Source organism: Phasianus colchicus, chromosome 6 (genome assembly GCF_987193195.1).
Source record: "Phasianus colchicus chromosome 6, bPhaCol1.hap1.1, whole genome shotgun sequence".
Classification (NCBI taxonomy): domain Eukaryota; kingdom Metazoa; phylum Chordata; class Aves; order Galliformes; family Phasianidae; genus Phasianus; species Phasianus colchicus.
Window position 1 is genome coordinate 18,316,975 of NC_143441.1, and position 19,676 is coordinate 18,336,650.

At 36.8% G+C, this 19,676-nt stretch overlaps 1 protein-coding gene across 1 annotated transcript in view; it reads right to left on the reverse strand.

The window, feature by feature from the left end:
- The window catches only part of KCNH8 (potassium voltage-gated channel subfamily H member 8), a 162,337-nt gene extending 145,823 nt beyond the window's left edge, over positions 1 to 16,514 (reverse strand). The window contains exon 1 of the mRNA XM_031590022.2: positions 16,439 to 16,514. Coding sequence (XP_031445882.2) covers positions 16,439 to 16,514 — 76 coding nt within the window. The remainder of the gene's footprint in view (positions 1 to 16,438) is intronic.
- Between the last annotated feature and the right edge of the window lie 3,162 nt (positions 16,515 to 19,676).

The window sequence follows — 19,676 nt, forward strand, 5'->3', positions numbered from 1 at the left end:
ACTTTAGTGCTGCTCCACAGATGACAGGTAGTAACAGCTGTAATCTCTCTGCTTAGCAGTCAGCACTATTTCAGAAGACATTGGACTTAGCACAATGCTGATTAATAGGGATGGGACTTGAGGGCAATTGACAATTTTCTAATATTATGTTGGTGATCATAGAATCATAGAATCTTTTGAGTTAAAAGCCATCTGGATGAATATCAGTATTTCATATATTAGTAAGCAATATATGTCCCATGGAGTATCAGTGCAACATGCGAATGAACCTTAGGAAACCATGACTTCTCTTGAGCATGTTAGTTTGTTCTCACTGGACTTGGTATGCTGCTACAGGGCATGCACAATACCACTGATAGTTCCTGCCATCCTGAGCCTGAAGAGAACATGTGCACCAGTAACCCTCACATCCAATCTGTCCTCCCTTTAGATCATATGGACATGGCATATCATCTTATTTGGTGCAATGCATCCAGGGCATGCAAAACACACTACAGATGCTATACAATGCTTACACACATTGGTTTTATTTAAATTAGAGGAGTGTTATTGAGCTATACCTCAGCCTTTAAAGAAAACTCATTAATAATTTACATCATGTAAGCTAGTTTGAATTAAAATAATAACAGTGCTACAAAACACAGACACAGAATACTTCTCATAAACCTGTTGGCTGTGTATTTTTAAAATATAAAATGAAGCAACTTGCACAGCTGCAAACAACATCAGGGGAGATGAGAACATATTTCCCAACTAGACTATCTATGGACCTATTTTCACCTCTTTTGCAAGTTACTGGGGAACAGAGATGAAAAGTGACTAGCAGGTGATGTACCAAACCTTACTCTGAAAAGACATGTGCTTTTGTTGGTGTTCTTTCTGATTGTTTGAGATTTAGGTAGCTTGTTTGTTTCCTGGGGAAAAAAGGTTTATTTCCTCACCTCCTCCTGTAAGGTGGAGGACTGCCCTGCCCTCTACAGGACTGCCCTGTTCCACTGTAGTCTCCCAGTGGCCCATAGCAAAACCAATAAACAAGAGCCCAACTACCCCTGATCTGCTTATGTTTCCTTGTAAATCATGTTGTGCAGTTTTCGATGTTCATCAGTTCTACTTAACTGCCTCTTAATTGAATGACAGGTGAAATAGTGAACCTTTAATTTTCAATTTAGCCTCGTTAAGAACTGAGTTAAGTTCACACCTCATGTAAAATTAGCACAACACTGAAACACTGTCCCCAGTTTGAATTTGGCCAACAATTTTGTGTAGGTAAACATTTGGTGACTATAAATACAACCAGTAGATTTAAGTACCAATACTAACTTGGTTTGTCTGAAGCAACACATTGTATCTGAGCTATCTTCAAGTTGTACTGCCGCAGCTGTTAGAACTTGCTGTAATATTTTTCATATATGAAGATGACAAATTCTTTTTTAAGCTGATCTATGACATTCTTCAATGATTTAATTCTACAACCATCCCACTGTACATCTTATGCTGCCAGTTAATCATAAGAGAGAAAAGACCCTCATACTCCCATTTATCAAACTTCAGACACTGATTTCTTTGTTCTCTCAGAGAGAGACAGACACTTTTCAAACATCAAAAGCACCATCTGGAGCTGCCTGTCCCTTTGCCATGTCTGGCAATCTATTATGAATGTAATTCCTAAATGAAGACACTAAAACATTTGGTCCCCCAGAAGTTTCAAATTTTAGTCATGTCTAAGCCATGAAGTCAACTTTAATCTGAAAGTTAAAGGTCAATAGCCACAAGAATCAAGTCATTTATAAATAATAATGTGCTACAAATGATAAATTGCATGCTGATTCATCAGTGATAGAGTACGTATAAACTAACTTGTATTTTAAAAAAAATTCAGGAAGGTTTGTTTATTATTACTCATTTTCCACACATGGTGTATAAATGCAGACTAAGTCAAAAAAACACTCCTAATTTTTTTTGTCTTTTTTTTTTTTTAATCTCTGTTCTGATAATTTACAGTCAATATTTTTGAAGGAAAAATTTGAACCCACATACTCTAATGTTAGCAAATGTCTTGACACCGCATACCAGATAATGTTGCTATTGTAGAAAGAAATGCTTTTCATGGAGAAAACTCACCAAAGATTGCATCATTAGTTAGAAGTATCTTGTAATGTTCACCAGACCAACTGTTATTTTAGTATTTTAAAACAAATATAAGAATGAACCAGACTATGATCCCCTGATTCAGGAGACCATGCTCCCCAAATTCATACTCAAATAGGTACGTAGACAAAAGGAAAACACTATTCAGCAATACTAAAGGCATTATGTAACTGAATATGTAGTTCAATCATAGTTTAATCAATGGAAAATATATTACATTTATATTAAGATGGCTACCTATAATCACATATATCTGAAAAAGCTCTCCTTGTACACAGATGAATTAAATTTCTGAATTGAAATGTAGCTTCTCTCTCTCAAAAGTGCAACGGATATCTCTATCTGCTTTATGTTGTATGTTAATAGATGATTAAGTTGAAATTGTGTAAAAATTAACATTTCTAGATAACTCTTTTTAAGTGTCATTTATTTCTAAACTGTTTAAAGCACAGAAATTATTCCAGCTAACTTATGCAGCAATTTCTATTGATGAAATTAGCTCAAGTTTCATATTTTTTATGCAGATGCAAGAAAAAAAAAAAGACAAAGACAACGTAACCTTACTTATAAAATCGTATTTCACTCCTTGCATCCATCAACTTAAGAAAAAGAGACAACTCTGAGGATGTATTATAAGATTCTTCCATTAAAACAAACAAAAAAAACCCATATAGTCTATTTTAGACTACTAAGTTTGTTTTAGACTCCTAATAAAAATGCATTAAAGGAACGTTCAGGATTTGGAATGCAAGGTTCCCCCTGCAGTCAAAAGAGAAAACAGCATTTTTTCCTTCTACATTCATAAAAAAATTAAACAGTTAATGAAAAAAAAAAAAAATTCAATCTAACTTTCAGAGTTTCTTTAATCAGGTCAAATGAATCACTCAAAGCCCACTCCCAAATATCCAGCTGATAAAAATCCTGTCTTCAGTCTTTCTATTCAAACTTATGTGAGAGAGACTGAGAAATTTGTTAGCTGAAAATGGAGGATGACTGTTCTAAGGTTCATATCTATAGTATCAGGAAGGATACCACATACGGCTGTTATACATCCCACCATTTTAAGTAATTCATTTCTTCACAGCAACAGTTTGAGAATTAGAGTACCAAATATTCCTGTTAGGTTACTACAGCTAAACGTGCCTGAAAGGGTGATACTGAACTAATAGATATTGCTCATGCTTGCGGAATGTCTCAAAAAAGTTTTAATCTGTTGCTGTTCTATTTTTCAATAAGAGAGCAAACAGAACAAACGAGAATGTATTCCCTAAGTATGCCTAACCCAACCCTCTCCCTTCCCCCCTCCCAACCCTTCAAAACCCATTTTTTTCCTTTTTGACACTGAATCCTCTGCTTGTCTTCAGCAGTATTTAGTAGGGAAGAAGAGGGTGGTCTGAAGGGTGCTGAGATGCTACAAGCATCTTCATAAATGAGCCAGCAGAGAAATTATTCATGCTTGGTTCTCACAGATCTTCAGTGTCACCTCGACTTTAATAGATTTCAGAAAATTCACGCAGGAGCCCAGATGTAAGAGGAAAAAAGGTTTCACTAGTTCTTTGGCACACAAAATTTATATCCCAGTTATGGAAAAGAACTCAGACTAGCATCATAATTCCTAAAAGACACATATGAAACCCGTGTATTATTTATGTAAATAAGACAAGTTAGTCTGGTAAATAACACAACAGAATGTCCCCACCCTTTGGGGACTCTCCTATACCTGGCAAGAGGCATATCTGGCAGATGAATCAAGAACTATGTTAAGACAATGGCATTATAGCAGACATGAAAGTAGACTGAAAACAAATCAAGCTGTGCCTCAGAAAGCTGAGTCAGTATAAGTAAAAAGCACTGTTGACTTTTTCATTTCTCTTTTTGTCTGAAGACTAAAACATTTTTAAAAGTACCAAGAACATTTTTACAGGAACTTTTTAAATCCTGGACCTTTAAAAAACACTTATGAGACAAGGTTTGTCATGGTGACTGAGCATGAATGTAATAGAAGATACGCATTGCAAGTAAAGACAGAATTCCTCTTAACAGTTGCTGTTCCATCGTAATGTATATTGTTAGAAATAATTTGTCATGAAAAATCCATTTCTTTGCATGTCTGTGATTGAGAATGTTCCAACATTAGAAAAATAGAGCAATTTCCTATTTGTAGTGCAAGACATATTTCTGTCATCTAGATTACCTAAGTGTTTGCTTTCTTCTTTCAGATATCATCAATGTAGTTTAGATGAAATATTTTCTGCTAGTCTGTCTTCTTAGAATATTTTTACAAGGATAAATTTGCAAATACAAGGTAAGGATGGAAACATGCCTCTTATGTAAAATTAGCTATTCATATGAAGTAACTATCCTGTAAAAAGAACTAAGGGTGTAAAATGTATCCCTTTCCTAAGGCAAGACTGGGATAGATATGGTATAAAGGTGACTTTTGGTAGTGGCATTCTCATAACTGTAATTCAGATAGTATTTTACACTTGAGGAAGTAAGATTCATTCCTCATTCTTTTAAGATTTCAATTTGTCTTTGGTTACACTTATCAAGTCGTTTACCACAATATTTGAGCAACTGGACTATTTAGATGCCTCTAGAGGTCCTGAAATTATTTTGATCATCATGATCAAGAAAACAAAAAACAACTTATGAGATCTATTTTAAGCATAAAACATTGTAAGAATTGTGTAAGTGAGCCACAATTTTTAATTATTAAAAAGTAAAAAGAAACATGTTAGTTGAGAACTAGGTTGTTTTGTTGTTGTTTCTCTTTGTTTTCCCATAGTAACACCATAAGCTTTATTCTGAGTGTGAGTATGAACTTATTCAGAAACAACGAGCCGATTTCGTAGCACAGAGTAGCAGCACTGACAGAAAGAATCTGAATTACTATGGATAAAATGTGTTTCATTCCTGAGGGTGATTTTACCTTCTTGATAATATGGAAAAGAGCTTTTAGGTTGTACACATTCATCCCAGTAGGTAGGTCAGAATCTCATGCAGTAGAGTATTTCAGCCCCTTTATTGTCAGATGTCTACCCTGTAGACGTAGCTACTAACCCTGATATTTGATCTATTAATTACATACTAATCTGGCACACAAGTTTATTAGACAATAGATGTCATGAAATCAGCATGATATGCAGTTGGATTGACTCTGTTTGGGGAACATTTGCAACTTAACATCCTTAGTTCAAGAGATATTTCTGTCATGTAGTCAAAGATGGTATTGTTTTATGTATCAGAGAAGATACTTGTGGGGTCAAAAAGCATAGATTCAATTTTTTCACAGCCAAGCTACCCATACATTCACTGTGGTGTTTTATTGACACAAGCCTTGCTTCTCAAGTCTGAGAAGATATCAGCAAGCACCTGCTATTCTATTATATTTAGTTTATGTTGCTCCCCCTGAAAACTGGAAATTAGCCATGATAAATTAACCCCAAAACATTAAAGGCTATGCAAACTGCCCTAATACACTCAGCAATAAAACAGATGAAATGAAATCCCTGTGCTCTGCATAGCAAGACATTAAATTTCAATAGCTGCAAATATAGCAACTAGCAAACTAAGAAACAACATCATAAAGATTCACTCTTGTTAAATTCACTTTAGAGAAACATTTTTGTTAGAAAAATTACCACATACAGTGTAATTAAATATGAGCAATATGTTTTTTGTACTTCTGAGTGTTAAAATGTTGGGAGACAACCCCTTCGTACTTTAAATATAAAAATCTGTTTCTCTACCTTCAATGTAACTCATTTCATAAAGTAAGCCCAAAATAAAACAGGGTGTGAGGGTGGCAGAATATGCCTTATAAACTTTAATTGTACACCTGGAAGTAATTTTTTTTTTTTTTAAGACAGTCCATAGAAAATGACATGTCAAATATGTTAGACCGGGGAAAAAAATCCGACTGTAATTTGCCCAATTAATTCTAACCTCTTTGCTTTACTTGTAATTATTTCACACATCTCCTAAAACTTAGCTTATTAAGATCTATCCATCATCGCGTGGGTCATATAGTATTTCTGTCATTGGGTTTTTTGGCCTTTGTCTTTCTTCCTTTCAGATCCTACCTACAGAGAATTCATAAAAGGAAGAAGTGTTCTAAAAAGCTGAATGAGGGTTAAAGGTGACAAATTACTATAGCTCCAGATAATTTATTTATTTCTGTGGCTAATAATTCCATGAACTTGGTCTCCTGCTTTCCTGGAAAAGACATTCGTACTATTCACTTGTCAGTTGTGAGACAGCTAGTTGGACAATTCATTTATAATTTTCACCTAGCTTTATGGTGCATATAACAGCTGTTTGTCTCTTCCCCCCCCCCCAACTCTGTTGTGGTCTTTGGTAGAGATCTTCTGGCCTCATGATTACTGTCAGTGATCATACCTATCTGTATAAAGTGCTTATTTCAGTGTTCAGCTATATTGCAGATGAGGAGGATACATCAGATTATGATTATGTTAAAAAAAAAAAAAAAAGGCTGAACAAAAAAGATGGTGGAAGTGAGTAATGATAAAATTATTCACAAAAAGGGCGCAAAGAGAAGGCCTGCAGTTAACCTGTCACTCATTCCCTTAAGACTTGATTCAGTAGAACAATGAATATTTGAACTATTTCTCCTAAAGTATACTCTCTTTAATTAAAATATATATATATATCACCAGCATATATCTATAAATATACGTGAAATACAAGGATTTCAAAGTTTCAGACAGATAATTGCTGTTCTGAAGACACTGTTGGGGTCACATTTCCAATACGTAATTACTCTGTTTAATTAGGATAAAAGGGAAATGAATAAATAGATAGATAGATAGATAGATAAATAAATCCATCCCACCAAAACTGTTCAGACAGATTCAACTAAAGCTAGGCAACAAAGTTTCTATCCACATCTTCAAAAGTTACTTTTCCATTATCAGCTTCAATTATTAGCACCAAGTTGCAACTGGAACCAAAACTCCAGATCCCCATCTGGATTATGCTCATATCAAACGTCTCAACAGCTGCCTGTCTTATTATCATAAGAATTTTCACTAATAAGTTGAAACACCTGCAGTAATTTCCACCTGTTCATCCTGACTGCTCTTGCTGATTGCTGCCTCTGCCTCAGGAGCAGATCAGTTGCATGGGAAGCAGTGCTGAGCCACTGTCATTAACTGCAGCACGAGTGGAGGTAAGCCAGAACTGTTCACCACAAGGATGAAATCTGGAGCTGTTTGGTCAGATCCACCAACGACCACCCCAATGACACTTCTGGGAGAGGGGCAGGATGGATAACAAATATGAGAACCAAAAAACAATCAACAAAATGCAAACAACAAAAAACACTAATCAATGTAACATGCATGAATTCTAGAAGTAGCAGTAGTTAGTATCATTAATGGTACTTCAAGTGCTTTGAAAATTCAGGGTGCTCTTTTTTCCTCAAAATTCTCTCATTTTCTATATATTAAATATATCAGATAAATTATTGTCCATAGATTCCAAAGCACATAGATTTTCTAATTCCAAATAGAAAAACTCTACAATCAGCAGCAGAAAAACAGTTCCTGGCATACTTAAAATATACATTCGCCTGTCTTCATTGCCTTCTATAACTCATTTCAAGAAAATGGATGAGTCACTGATATAATTTTTCTGGACTTCACTAAGGCCTTAGATAGGTATGGATTTGATGGGTGGACTGCTCAATGGACAAGGAACTGGTTGAGAGATTGTATGCATATGGGGGTGGCTAATGTCTGGATGGAGATGGGTGATAAGCGATGTCCCTCAGGGGTCAATACTGGGACCGGTGCTCTTTAACATCTTCATCAATGACAACCACAGTGGGATCAAGTATAACCTCTCCATGTCTGTGAATGACATCAAGGTGCATCAACATGCCCATGGCATGGGATGCCATTCTGAGAGACCTAGACAGGTCCTAGCAGTTGGCCCAGGTGAACCTCATGAGGTTCAGCAGAGCCAAGAGCAAGGTCTTGCACCTGGGTCGAGGGAACCCCTGCTACCATTGCAAGCTGGGGGTAGTAAGGATGGAGCACAGCCCCGCCAAAACTGACCTGGAGGATGGAAAGCTGGACATGAGCTAGCAGTATTCCCTTGCAGACCAGAAAGCAAATTGTATATGGGGCTGTATCAATAGCAGTTTGGTCAGTAAGGCAAGGGAGGTGAGCTGGTGAGGCTTCACCTGGAGTACTGAGTCCAGATGTGGAGTCCAAAGTACAGGAGAGATGGGGACCTGTTGGAGCACAACCAGAGGAGGGCCAGAAAAATGATGCAAGGGATGGAACAGTCCCCTGTGAAGACAAGCTGAAAGAGTGGGGATTCTCAACCTGGAGGAGGATTTTTGGGAAGATCTGGAAGTGGCCTTTCAATATCTAAAGGATGACTGTAAGAAGGAAGGAGGCAGATTCTTAGCAGGATCCGTTGTGATAGGACAAGGGAAAATTTTTTTCAGACTAGAAGAGAGGAGATTTAGACTGGATATAAGGAAGAAGATTTTTACAATAAGGACCGTGAGGACTGGAACAGGTAGCCCAGAGTGGTGGTGGAAGCCCTATTGCTGGAGATATTCAACGTCAGGCTGGACAGGGCTCTGACCAACTTGATCTATCTGTAGATGTCCCTGTTCACTGAAAGGGGGTTGGACTAGATGACCTTCAAAGGTCCCTTCCAACTCAGAAGATTCTGAGTCCATAAGAATTATGAGCATTGGAATTGACGAACTTTACAGGAGGTGGTTGGGAGAAAATTAACTATTTACTCTAGATTCAAGTTTATGATGAAATAAGGTCAGGTGTTATCTGGTCACCCACATACTCACAAACAAATGAAATCAGTTAATGCAAAAATTAATCAATCAATCAATCAATCACAAACCCACAGTACTACTGGATCCTCATTCCTTTTATAAAGGTATATTTTTTAAAACATCACAGAATCACAGAATTGTAGGGTTGGAAGGAACCTCCAGAGATCATCAAGTCCAACCCCCCTGCCAAAGCAGGTTCCCTACATCAGGTTGCAAAAGTAGGTGTCCAGGCGGGTCTTGAATATCTCCAGAGAAGGAGACTCCACAACCTCCCTGGGCAGCCTGTTCCAGTGCTCCGTCACCCTCACCGTAAAGAAGTTCTTGCACACATTTGTGCAGAACTTCCTATGCTCCAGTTTCTAGCCGTAAGAAACATAAGAAACATAAAAGAAGAAATAGTAATAACAAAAAAGCAAATGCAATGGTCAATTTTTATTGCATTTTTTTCAGAAGGATTATCCTATCTATGCTGGTTCCTTATCCCACATCCACCAGATAGCAGGAACATGACAAAACAGACTTTAATTCTTTGGTTTTAGTAGCTAGACTATAATAATAATATAATATAATAATATAATAATATAATATAATAATAATCAATAAAGCAGTGAAGATCCATTGGCCTATGACAACCAAAACTGCCAAACAGTTTTCACCAACTGCACTGTTAGAGCACAGGTCCTAGGAAGAGAGAAGATGATGCTTTTAGTCCTCTCATGACCATGCTCATTCACTGTAGCATTTCTCTAGATATATTCTGTACAGAAGTTAAGCTTCCTGCAGTGCTACTGCCATTTAGTTCATTTCAAAACTCTATCCCACTGCTCACTCAGCAATCCCATCAGTCAATCATAGCTTTTTCACAGCTGCTTCATCCTTTTCTCTTTCTTGGTTAAAGATGACTTGCACACTTTACCACATGAGATTGTACCCTCTCTCCTCTGCAAATCAATTGTAGCTCCAGTTCATACTGTAGGTAAAACTGACTAAATCAATTTTTTACTTGAAGTCACTTATTATCTACTTTTCTTACAGTTCTTAATGCGTTCTAAAGGAGAATGACCCATTTTTTTTTCTTCAAAGTTACTATCTGTCATGTTGGTACTGATTGTAGATACAAAAATGAATTAACAAATAACTATTTGCAATTGCTAATGAACTTGCAAATTAAAATGACGGATTAAAAAAAGGAAAAAAAAGGATGAATCTGGCAGGTTTTTCCTCATCCTGCATAGCAGTGAAGTCACAAAGCTCATGTCAGACTACAGTCCTTCTACTTAGAGAATGATGAATTGTAGTACAATTTAAGGGCTACTGTCTGACTAGTTCCAGGCAAAAAATTGTTGGTAATAGATGTATAGCTCTAACCACTGTCATATCCATACTCTTTAAGGAGGTAGCAGCAGAGCCAAAATCTCCAGCTGAATTCAAAAACTCTCAAACAAGACTACTACAAGAAAAAAAAAAAAAAAAAAAAAAGGATAAATATTCCTGTAAAAATAAATGAAGATAATAATGAGAATCAAAACATCTAATGCAACTTGCTTTCTGTTTCCAATGCAGAAGCACATTTTAAGCCTAAGATAACTTTATGATATATTCCTCCTTAAAACAGGGCCAGTAAGGACAAAATATGTTTTAAGGTCACAAACAATTATTTACTATAAAACTTTGAATATAGCCTAAATCTAGCATCACAGCATACCAACAGGAGTAAATACTCTGTAAACTTCCACCTTTCCAGATCTACTGCCATATGTTCATGCATACAATATTTTCCTTGATAACAGGCATACATATGCTTGAGGCAATATTTCTGGTGCATTTCTATCATTTCAGTGCTCTGAGCTCTTTTCTAAGTACATATGCTTCATATTAAAAATATATATATATATATAAAATCGATATCTGCAAAAAGAAAATATAAACAGGGTAAAAGAATTGTTGAACATCTAAATGCAATGCTAAAATAATAAGGCAATTCAATTTAAGCATTTAACAGAGAAGAATCTGGTATCACAAGTATAGAATAGAAAAAAAATGTGGATTTGCAGAATAGTATCAGGAACCATGAAAATCACTTAAGATCTTGAAACTCTCTCGTGTTGCATCACTCACAATGCAGTGAGAATGAGACTGTCAGGTTTCTTAGACTCACACACAAAATCCCAAGCAGAAGTAATACCGAAAATAATGTTTTTGCATTATTCAGAAAAAAAAAATAAATCCCTTCTTTAATGACTTTTATACCTCTAAATTTCAATTGCTAGCCTTGAATTCAAATACAGATTGTATTTCTGAAATAACAATGTATGTTACTAGTTTAATTTTGTTTTTTTATAAGTATTAACCTAGAACTTTACATGCAAGTGTTGTACTTCATGAGTTACGTATTCTTCTGAATGCTTGTCCAGTAGGATTATCTTTCTATTTTATCTTTATCTACAGAAGAGAACACCACCTGCTAATTCCAATGCATTAATATTTTCTCTGCTAATAACATGCTCACTGAACAAATACATTCTTTAAAACCATAAATCAGTGTAACTTGAACTTTTAAAATGGCTCTTGAAAGCAATTTTTAAACCAGATCCTTAAGACAAAAAATAAAAAAAATAAAAAATATGGTGTTAAGATTCCTCTAAATTTCATAAATCCAGTATCTTTCTGATTCAACTTAAGCTCAAGTTAGAACCTGAATTTATTAGTGCTGCGGAAAGCAGATCATCCAAATAGGGTCTTAAGTTACAAGGTTCTTTATACCCAGTATTTTTCAGAAAGAAGAAAAAAATACATTTCTAGTGTTTGCTTAATCTAACTTCTCAGTTATTTTCAGTGAAAAGCAACATCAAAACACAGATTTCAATATATGATGCAATCCTCGGTTTATATTCAAAATCACATTTCCCCTTTTTTTAGTAAAAGAGATACAGTAGGCTGCAACAAATCAGAAGCCAAGTCTTAAAGATATAAGTACAGAAAGTATTTACAAGCAGAAACATTTTTTCCTCTATTGATGGTATATTTTTGTTATGACAGATCCATGATTTATAGGAAACAAAACATTATATACCTATCCAAGGTATAAAAACAAAAAGAGATTTAAAAACAAAAGAGATTAGTCTTCTTAACAAAAGACCAAATAAATACGTAACTGGAAATTTCCATCATGCCAACTAACCTCATCTATATTAGATAGAACTAGATCACCTTCACTACACCTCCCCTCTTTAGAGGGTGAGTTGACAACCTACCAGCTTTTCTACTGTCACTTTTTGGAAGCCTTTGTCATGAATGTGTGTGTGCTTTCACACTTCTACCTTTAGGAGGTGAACCACTCTAATCGTAGAGTCTGATCAGCAATGATCTACATCCTTTCCCTGGAAAGTTTAGCTGTTGCTTCCATATATCTGATACTAATTACTTGTGCCCATTTGTGAGAAAACTGCTGAGCAGTACCAATAGCCATGAACTGGCCTTTGAATTTCTTGAGCTAATGATGTTATGATTAAGCAGCATATTATCAGGTCTAGAGGATTCAACCTGAATGAGATTAATTTGATTACAAAGTAGTGAAAAACGCTAGTGCCTTGGCTCAGCCTAGCAAACATTACCTTCTTGTTCTTCATTCCTTCTTTTATTTATTCATTTATTATGTTTTAGAACACAAAATCTTGAGGTAATTTGCTGAATCTCTTAGCTTTTCTCCCTGAGAAAGTATCATGAGTTTGCAGAAACAGGCACCTCTGGTGTAAATTTATCAATTTAAATATTACATCGAAAATCATATATATATATATACACATATATATAAGACATAGTACACATTCAAGTACAACAGAACATACTCTCATACCACAAAACCTGAATGTTTTTCATAGCCCAAACTCAGATGAGAAATAAAAACATGCAAATTTTCCATTCAATAGTTTGGATTATTCATTTCAGACATTTCCTTCCATAACATTCAGAGGGCATTAATTATAGGCATATAAATGAAAGTTTTTAACACTTGAAAGTGGTATTTTGTCCTTAAAATCTGGTGAGTTTTTTGTTCTATTAGGCTGCATATTTTACAAATGCTATTCATTTGAAAGTATAGCTTGATGGTTTGTTTGTTTTCTTTTCCTGAGAGAGCAATTACCACATCAACGTTTTGCTAACTGAGCGGGTAAAAAGCATTTTGATGATCTGTTGCTTAGTTCTCTGGGGGGGGGGGGGGGGGGGGAAGGGTTGGAGGGAAGGAAATTTGAGAACGCATTTACTTCAGCTACAAGCAGGGACACAAGAGATAGTTCAGAGTTGTAAGAATGGTAAAGTATAATAGCACTTAAGCAGATCCAAGTGCTCTATCATGGGAATCTCCATAGACAGAGCCTTGATGCTGTTCTACCATGTATGAAAAGCAAATGGCAACTTTACAGAGAAACATCTCTCTAATATCTTGAACATTCAGGACTCATCCCAAGATCAACTGAACTAGTCGTTTAGCACAAATTTCCTGGTTAAATGTGTAAAGAACTTACATTTTTAATATACATGTAACAATACAAATCAACTATTGTGAGAACTATTGTGCAGTTCTGATATCTAGGTTTTCTGAGATTTGCATTTTTTTTACAATGCGATTTTTAATTGCAAACTAGATATAAATATTACAATAGTGAAATCAAAATATTTGTTTGAATGAATTTTTAAGAAGTTCTATACAAAGCAAAACATATTTTCTATTATTATCTAGAATCCTTTCTTGCACTGTTGCCCAGAAACAGAATTATCCCTCTTCTGGATTAAAGATGCACTGGTGGATTAGTCTATCACTGATGACAACATAATATATCCTTCTCAGAGGCTTAAAATGAAAGGAGGTCTGTTAACTACAGAGTATGATAAAACAACAAGAAAAAAAGCCCTTTGACACAAAACTATGTTTTAACACTAAATATCATTGCATATCGAGTCAAAGTAGTTTGTGAAACAAAGTCACAGGTCTGGTACCATTTACCTGTTATATTCCCTTCATAGTCTGTATCACTTATAAAACTAGAATGACATGGGACTGATTCCTATGAGGATTAGCCATCATTATTATTCCTAGCTTTAGCTACCTGAACAACCTAAGCACTGCCACCTGGACAGTTTAAACAAAAACAAAATTTGCTTTAGTATTTATATATTTCTACCTGATGCTTAGATAAACGTATATGGGTTTTTTTTTTTTTTTTTTTTTTTTTTGCAAAACTGCATTTCTTTATTAAAAATAAAAAAATAAAAAAATGCCAGTTAAAGAAGAAATATTTTTAATATTTAAAGCAAGTCTTTTTAAGGAAAAAAGAATATGTTTCAAAGTAACAAAAGAGATGACCCACTTCTAAAGATTTAAAATGTAACTGTGATTTGAATTGATACATTGATACAACCTTGTTTCAAAAAGAGTTTTAAAATATCTTTTTACTCTAATCCTCTAACAGAGATGTCATTCCATAAATGGAGAGTTGCACCAGTTTTCCATAGAAACCGTACCACTCTCCAACACTTCTATTAGCTGTATTAGTTTTCAGACGGCTTGGTACATAAAAAAATCTACCCTTGTGAACTTCTGTGAATATCTCATATGCTGATAACTATACAATGACAACTTCTAGATTAGGCCTGTTTAATATTTAAGCCAAATTCTTACGTTCTACTTGCAAAGCAGCACCTAATTTTCCCATAATTTAAAAAATAATGCATTGTGTTTTTGTTTTTTTTTTTTCCTTGAGGTACATAGAAAAATAATTAGGTAATTAAAAACAATGCCTAAAAATGCAGACCAGTTGTTATCATTACGGATTTCTAAGACAGACAGCTGTGTCTGTTTCTTCTTGCTTAAGATTGGCCCAGCTGACACTATGAAGATTATTAGAACTGTTCCTTAAAAAACGCAGCTATATTTGCTCATAGAATTGAGTTAGGCAAAAAGTTTCAACCACACTTGTCTCTTTCTGTCACTGAAAACACAAGGATTAGACATTTTGATAGTGTTTTTGTTGTTGTTTTGTTTTAAACAAGGCAACTTCACATCATCACAAACATTGTTAATTTTGATCTTATAAATAAAATAAAATAAATTGGAATATATCTGTGTGTGGAGCTCATGAGCTGTGTGCTTTATATTCTGAAATGAAGCCATTGTAAAGGGGGATGGTCCTATGCACAAGGCAGGGAAGAAATGCTTTTCTGGCAAATAGCAGTATCAACAACAAAACTATTAGAGCATCATTCTTCAGTACTCAGTAAATAATACTCATGTGCTTTGTAGAAATAAAAAGAGTGGAGGGATGAGAGGAACAGACTTTGAGTACTATATTCAAAGAAATACAAAGGTTATAACTAAGTAGTCCTAAGAGGGATTTCTTTATAATCAAGCATCAATTACATACAGACCCGAATAATAATTACCTGTGTATGTTCAGACTAGCAGAGCAGCTATAAAGTAGTTCTACATTTCTCTGCAAACGGTCTCAGGGAGCATATAATTTTCCTGTCACTTACGACTTATCAATACAGCAATTAGAGTTCAGTTGTCTTATTCACATGTTAACTGGATCATTGAGAAAATGCCAACAGACACATAACCAAAGAGGTAGCAAGCCAGTTAGACTGCAACATTTTCACTCAAGTTGACAGCAAATCAATTAAAAGAGTTTTTATTCTACTTTGGATTTTTGGATTTTTTTTTTTTAAAGGAAAAAAAGGAATTTTCCAAAGTCCACATTTTACTTTTAATTTTAAAATGTGCGTGAACCCCATAAAAGAAGAAGCAAAACTCAAAGCAGGGGCATCCCTTAACCCACAGCTGTAAAGGAGCGAGCCAGCTCCCCGGCGGCAGAGCCAGCACCTGGCCGCAGAGCAGCACCAAGGAGAGCGCCACGGGCAGAGCTCTGCATGGTGGGGGGCCCTGCCCTCCCGGCTGGCTCTCTCAATGGTGCTGCAATCGGACGCACCCTCTGAAGGGTCCCTCCTTTCTTCATTCGCCACCAAACGTTTCTACGGGAATTAAACTTTTTTTTTTTGAGATTGGAGGGTAAGGAAGAAAAAAAAATCTCCTGAACTCCGTCTGGGGAAGCCTCAACCCAGCACACAACTTTCCTGTAGCAAGCTCTGCGCCTGTAACGTCTCGGCTACTGGCACCAACCCTCCCAGAGCCCCCGCACCAGGAACTGGGAAGACAAGGGAAGCATACTGAAGCATCTTCTATCCTCTTCATCTGAAAAACTGAGGACAAGCCAGGCAGGAGACTGAGAAGGCTGGAACTCACTTCGCCTCCTCCTTCTCCTAAGCGGCTACTGGTACCAAGGAAACCCCTCAAAGGAGGAGGAGGGAGCCAGGAGTCTCCCATCGTAAGCACAGTGCTCCCCATTCAGTTCCTTTCCTGGACACCCGGAGCTGAAGCCCACTGCCCCTATTCGAACTCACGTGTGCCGTCAAACCGGGTAGCGATGGTGTCGAGAAAGGTGTTCTGGGGGGCCAGTAATCCCTTCATAACCGGCATTTTTCCAGCGCGGTGCAAGGTTCCCCATCAAAGTTTGCCTATGAGGGTGGTTCGAGAAGAAAGTGCAGAGGGCGCCCGGGGGAAAGGAAGGAGGAGGCAGAGGGAGGGAGAAAAGGATGGGGACGGGGGAGGGGAGGGGAGGAGGAGGATGGGGATGCCGCCGCGCCGCGCCGCCCCCGGCGCCGGGAGTCCCCCACTCGGCAGCTCCCGGCCCGCCGCCACCCGCTGCTGGCTGCCAGGCGGGGCGACCGCACAGCGCCGCGCACAGGTGCGGAGCACCGCCCAGGGGCACGGTGCCCCCGGGCAGCAGCGCCTGGTCCAATCCCCTCGCCTCCCGCGGGGAAGAGCAGTCTCTCTCCACCTGCGTCTGGAGCACTACCACAAGAGCAGCCACGGCGCTGGCAAACCTCCTCCAGTCCCTGCCCGCCTGAGCCTTAGAGGTTTTTTACTCTAGAATATTTCGAGCTTAGGGTATCCCCTACAAACTCACCTCGCTTTGTGAGTAACATCACAGGGAAAAGCTTTGGACATCACTTTGCTTAAAGAATTACTGTGTTGACACATATAGTAACTGCCTCTGTAGATGTTAATTGGAGGGACTTGGACATGGAGAATGCTCTATCACCTGGGTGGGTAGTCTCAAAAGTCTTCTTTTTCTTCTTTAAATCTGGGGGGATAGGCATTTTCAACAAACAGTGTAGTTATTTCCTCAATCATCTTTTAGAAAATCTGCCCTGAAAAATTCCTAGAATAAATATATTCTCTTATTATTATTATTCTCTATAACCAAAGAGAAAAGACACAGACACTAGCCCAGGAGGTCTAATGTGTACATTTGGGAAGGAAGGGAAGAAGAAAAAAGGAAAAAAAAGGCACTCAAGCTGCTCTCTCATCAGGATGAGTGATTTGTTCAGTCTTGACACCATGGCTCTCTGAACTCTGGCAGACAACAACTCAGTGTATTCCTGCTATGGTAAATGAAAAGGCAAGACTTCCTCCTTGTTCTTTCAGGACCCCAAGAGCCTGGAGAGAATTGAAAGTATACTCCCTAACCTACAAACTCACTGTGTATTATGGAGGGGATGCCTGTTCCTCTCTTGCTGTTTCATAACACTGTTCTTTTTATTTCATTCTATTCCAGATTTATTTGGGATTCTCCTTTTCTCCTAATAGGTAGAGGACTGATTCCCATTGTTCAGGATAAGCAGGGCAGGGAGATGCTACTAAAGGGACAAAAAGGGTCTTCCTTTACAACAGCTTACTATTAGGAAAAAAAGAAGAACAAAACCACAAAAACTTAGAAAGTGCTACAACATCTATGCATCAACATTAAGTGTACACATGGTAACCACGCTGGCTTTGAAGAACACCATAGTTTTTACTGAGATCGCATGAATCTCTAATTATCTTTGTACTGGAAGCCTGCTGATCTAAAGCTGCCAGTTCCACTTTCAGACATAGCATGTGAAAATGGAGGCTGCCTCACAGTCACTTCTACGTCGTAACTCTCTCATAACAGAACTATCAGTTTCTCAATCAATTAAATAAATTCATACTCACGGAAGAATTTTGCTTTCCTTGAGAATTACTAATTTCTCTTAAAATGTGTAATTTTTAATATGGAGCACCAGCATTTAAAATTTTATTTTTCAAAGTTATTTTCATGTTCTGTAATTCACTATAACCAGAACTCCCTAAATGTCACTTCAGTAGGAATAATGTGAAGGTGAAATGAATATTTCCTCAATCCTACTACAGGCAGGCAGAAGATAGTAGCCTCTATACACATAAGTATATTTCTTGATTTTGACTCATCAAAAATATCATAAAAGGGGGAAGCACTATCATTTTCTAGTGGAGTCATATTAGTCCCTAATAACTCTGCCATCTCATAAGTGCCTAATATTTATCTTGCTAACACATATCACAGTCTAAGCAGTAAGCATCATACTATACTTTGAGAGCTCTATGATAGCCTTCAGTTTGGAAGCTTTAAAAAGAAATTTCTTAACAACCATGGGAATGAAAATGTTAAAAGGACAAATAAAAAGAAATAGGCCTTATGGCTTAACATGGAGAGTAGAGAAAAGAGTGTACATGTTTGTTTAAAACTAAACATTATCACACAAATACACATACCAAGAAGGATGGATAGTTACCAGCCATCCTATTCTGCATATTCTACACTTTACTCACAAAAGCAATCCTCCTTGGTACAGCTTGGTACTTCAGAGTTAGCTGTAAAACACTGAAGTATTAAGTCTGAGACAGTTCAAAGCAGGCAAATTCAGCAGGTTGAAATTTCAGAGAGCTGAGAACAAGTTGTTCAGGAAAGCTGGGAGAGAACAGCTGAGACTATTTAAGAGGGAACTGAATGAGCAGCTGAAAGTTTGTAGTTGAGTTCTGGAAAATTATTTCATAAGATTTTGAAACAAGGACTAAGGACTCCGAATAGTCACAGATGGATTTTGTTTGTTTGATTAAATGTCTAAGACAAGATAAAGTGTAAACTAAGATGATTTTAGCTCTGTTTCAGGAAGTCAACTTTCAGTTCTGCTATTTAATTTTGTGTATCTAAGATACCTAGATACTGACCACAAAGTATAAGATGTTTATTTTTTATATATATTTTTTATTTGCAGACCAAGACATTACACAAAACTTGAACATTGAGGTTTTTTTCATATAAGTCTATTTCAATTCTAAGTAAAAAGTCCACATTGTGTACACTTCTCTTTGTTTGCTGTTTTGCTGAATCTGGTGTATTTCTAGAAAGAAATTACCACAGCAACTAATAGCATTGCTGCTACACTTCAGGTTGTAGCCAGCAGACTGTAGTTCTCTAAGTGACCTTTAGAGAGGGTCTTCCAGTTTAGGCCAGAAGTACTATTAAAAAAAATAAAAAATTGTTCCTTCAAATAACAGTACATAAAATATTGTCTCATCCATATGCATCCTCTCACTTATCCACATATTTAGGTATTCCACATACAAGAATACATTTTGAGACACTGTATGACAGATATAGCCAGCAACCCAGGAATCAGGCCATGGGCTGAGAGTTTTACACAGAACGTTTACAAGCAGCAGCATATTGTAGCATTTTTAGTCATAATTGCACTCCTTTTCTTCATTTATAATTTAACTGGAAGCACATTTTCC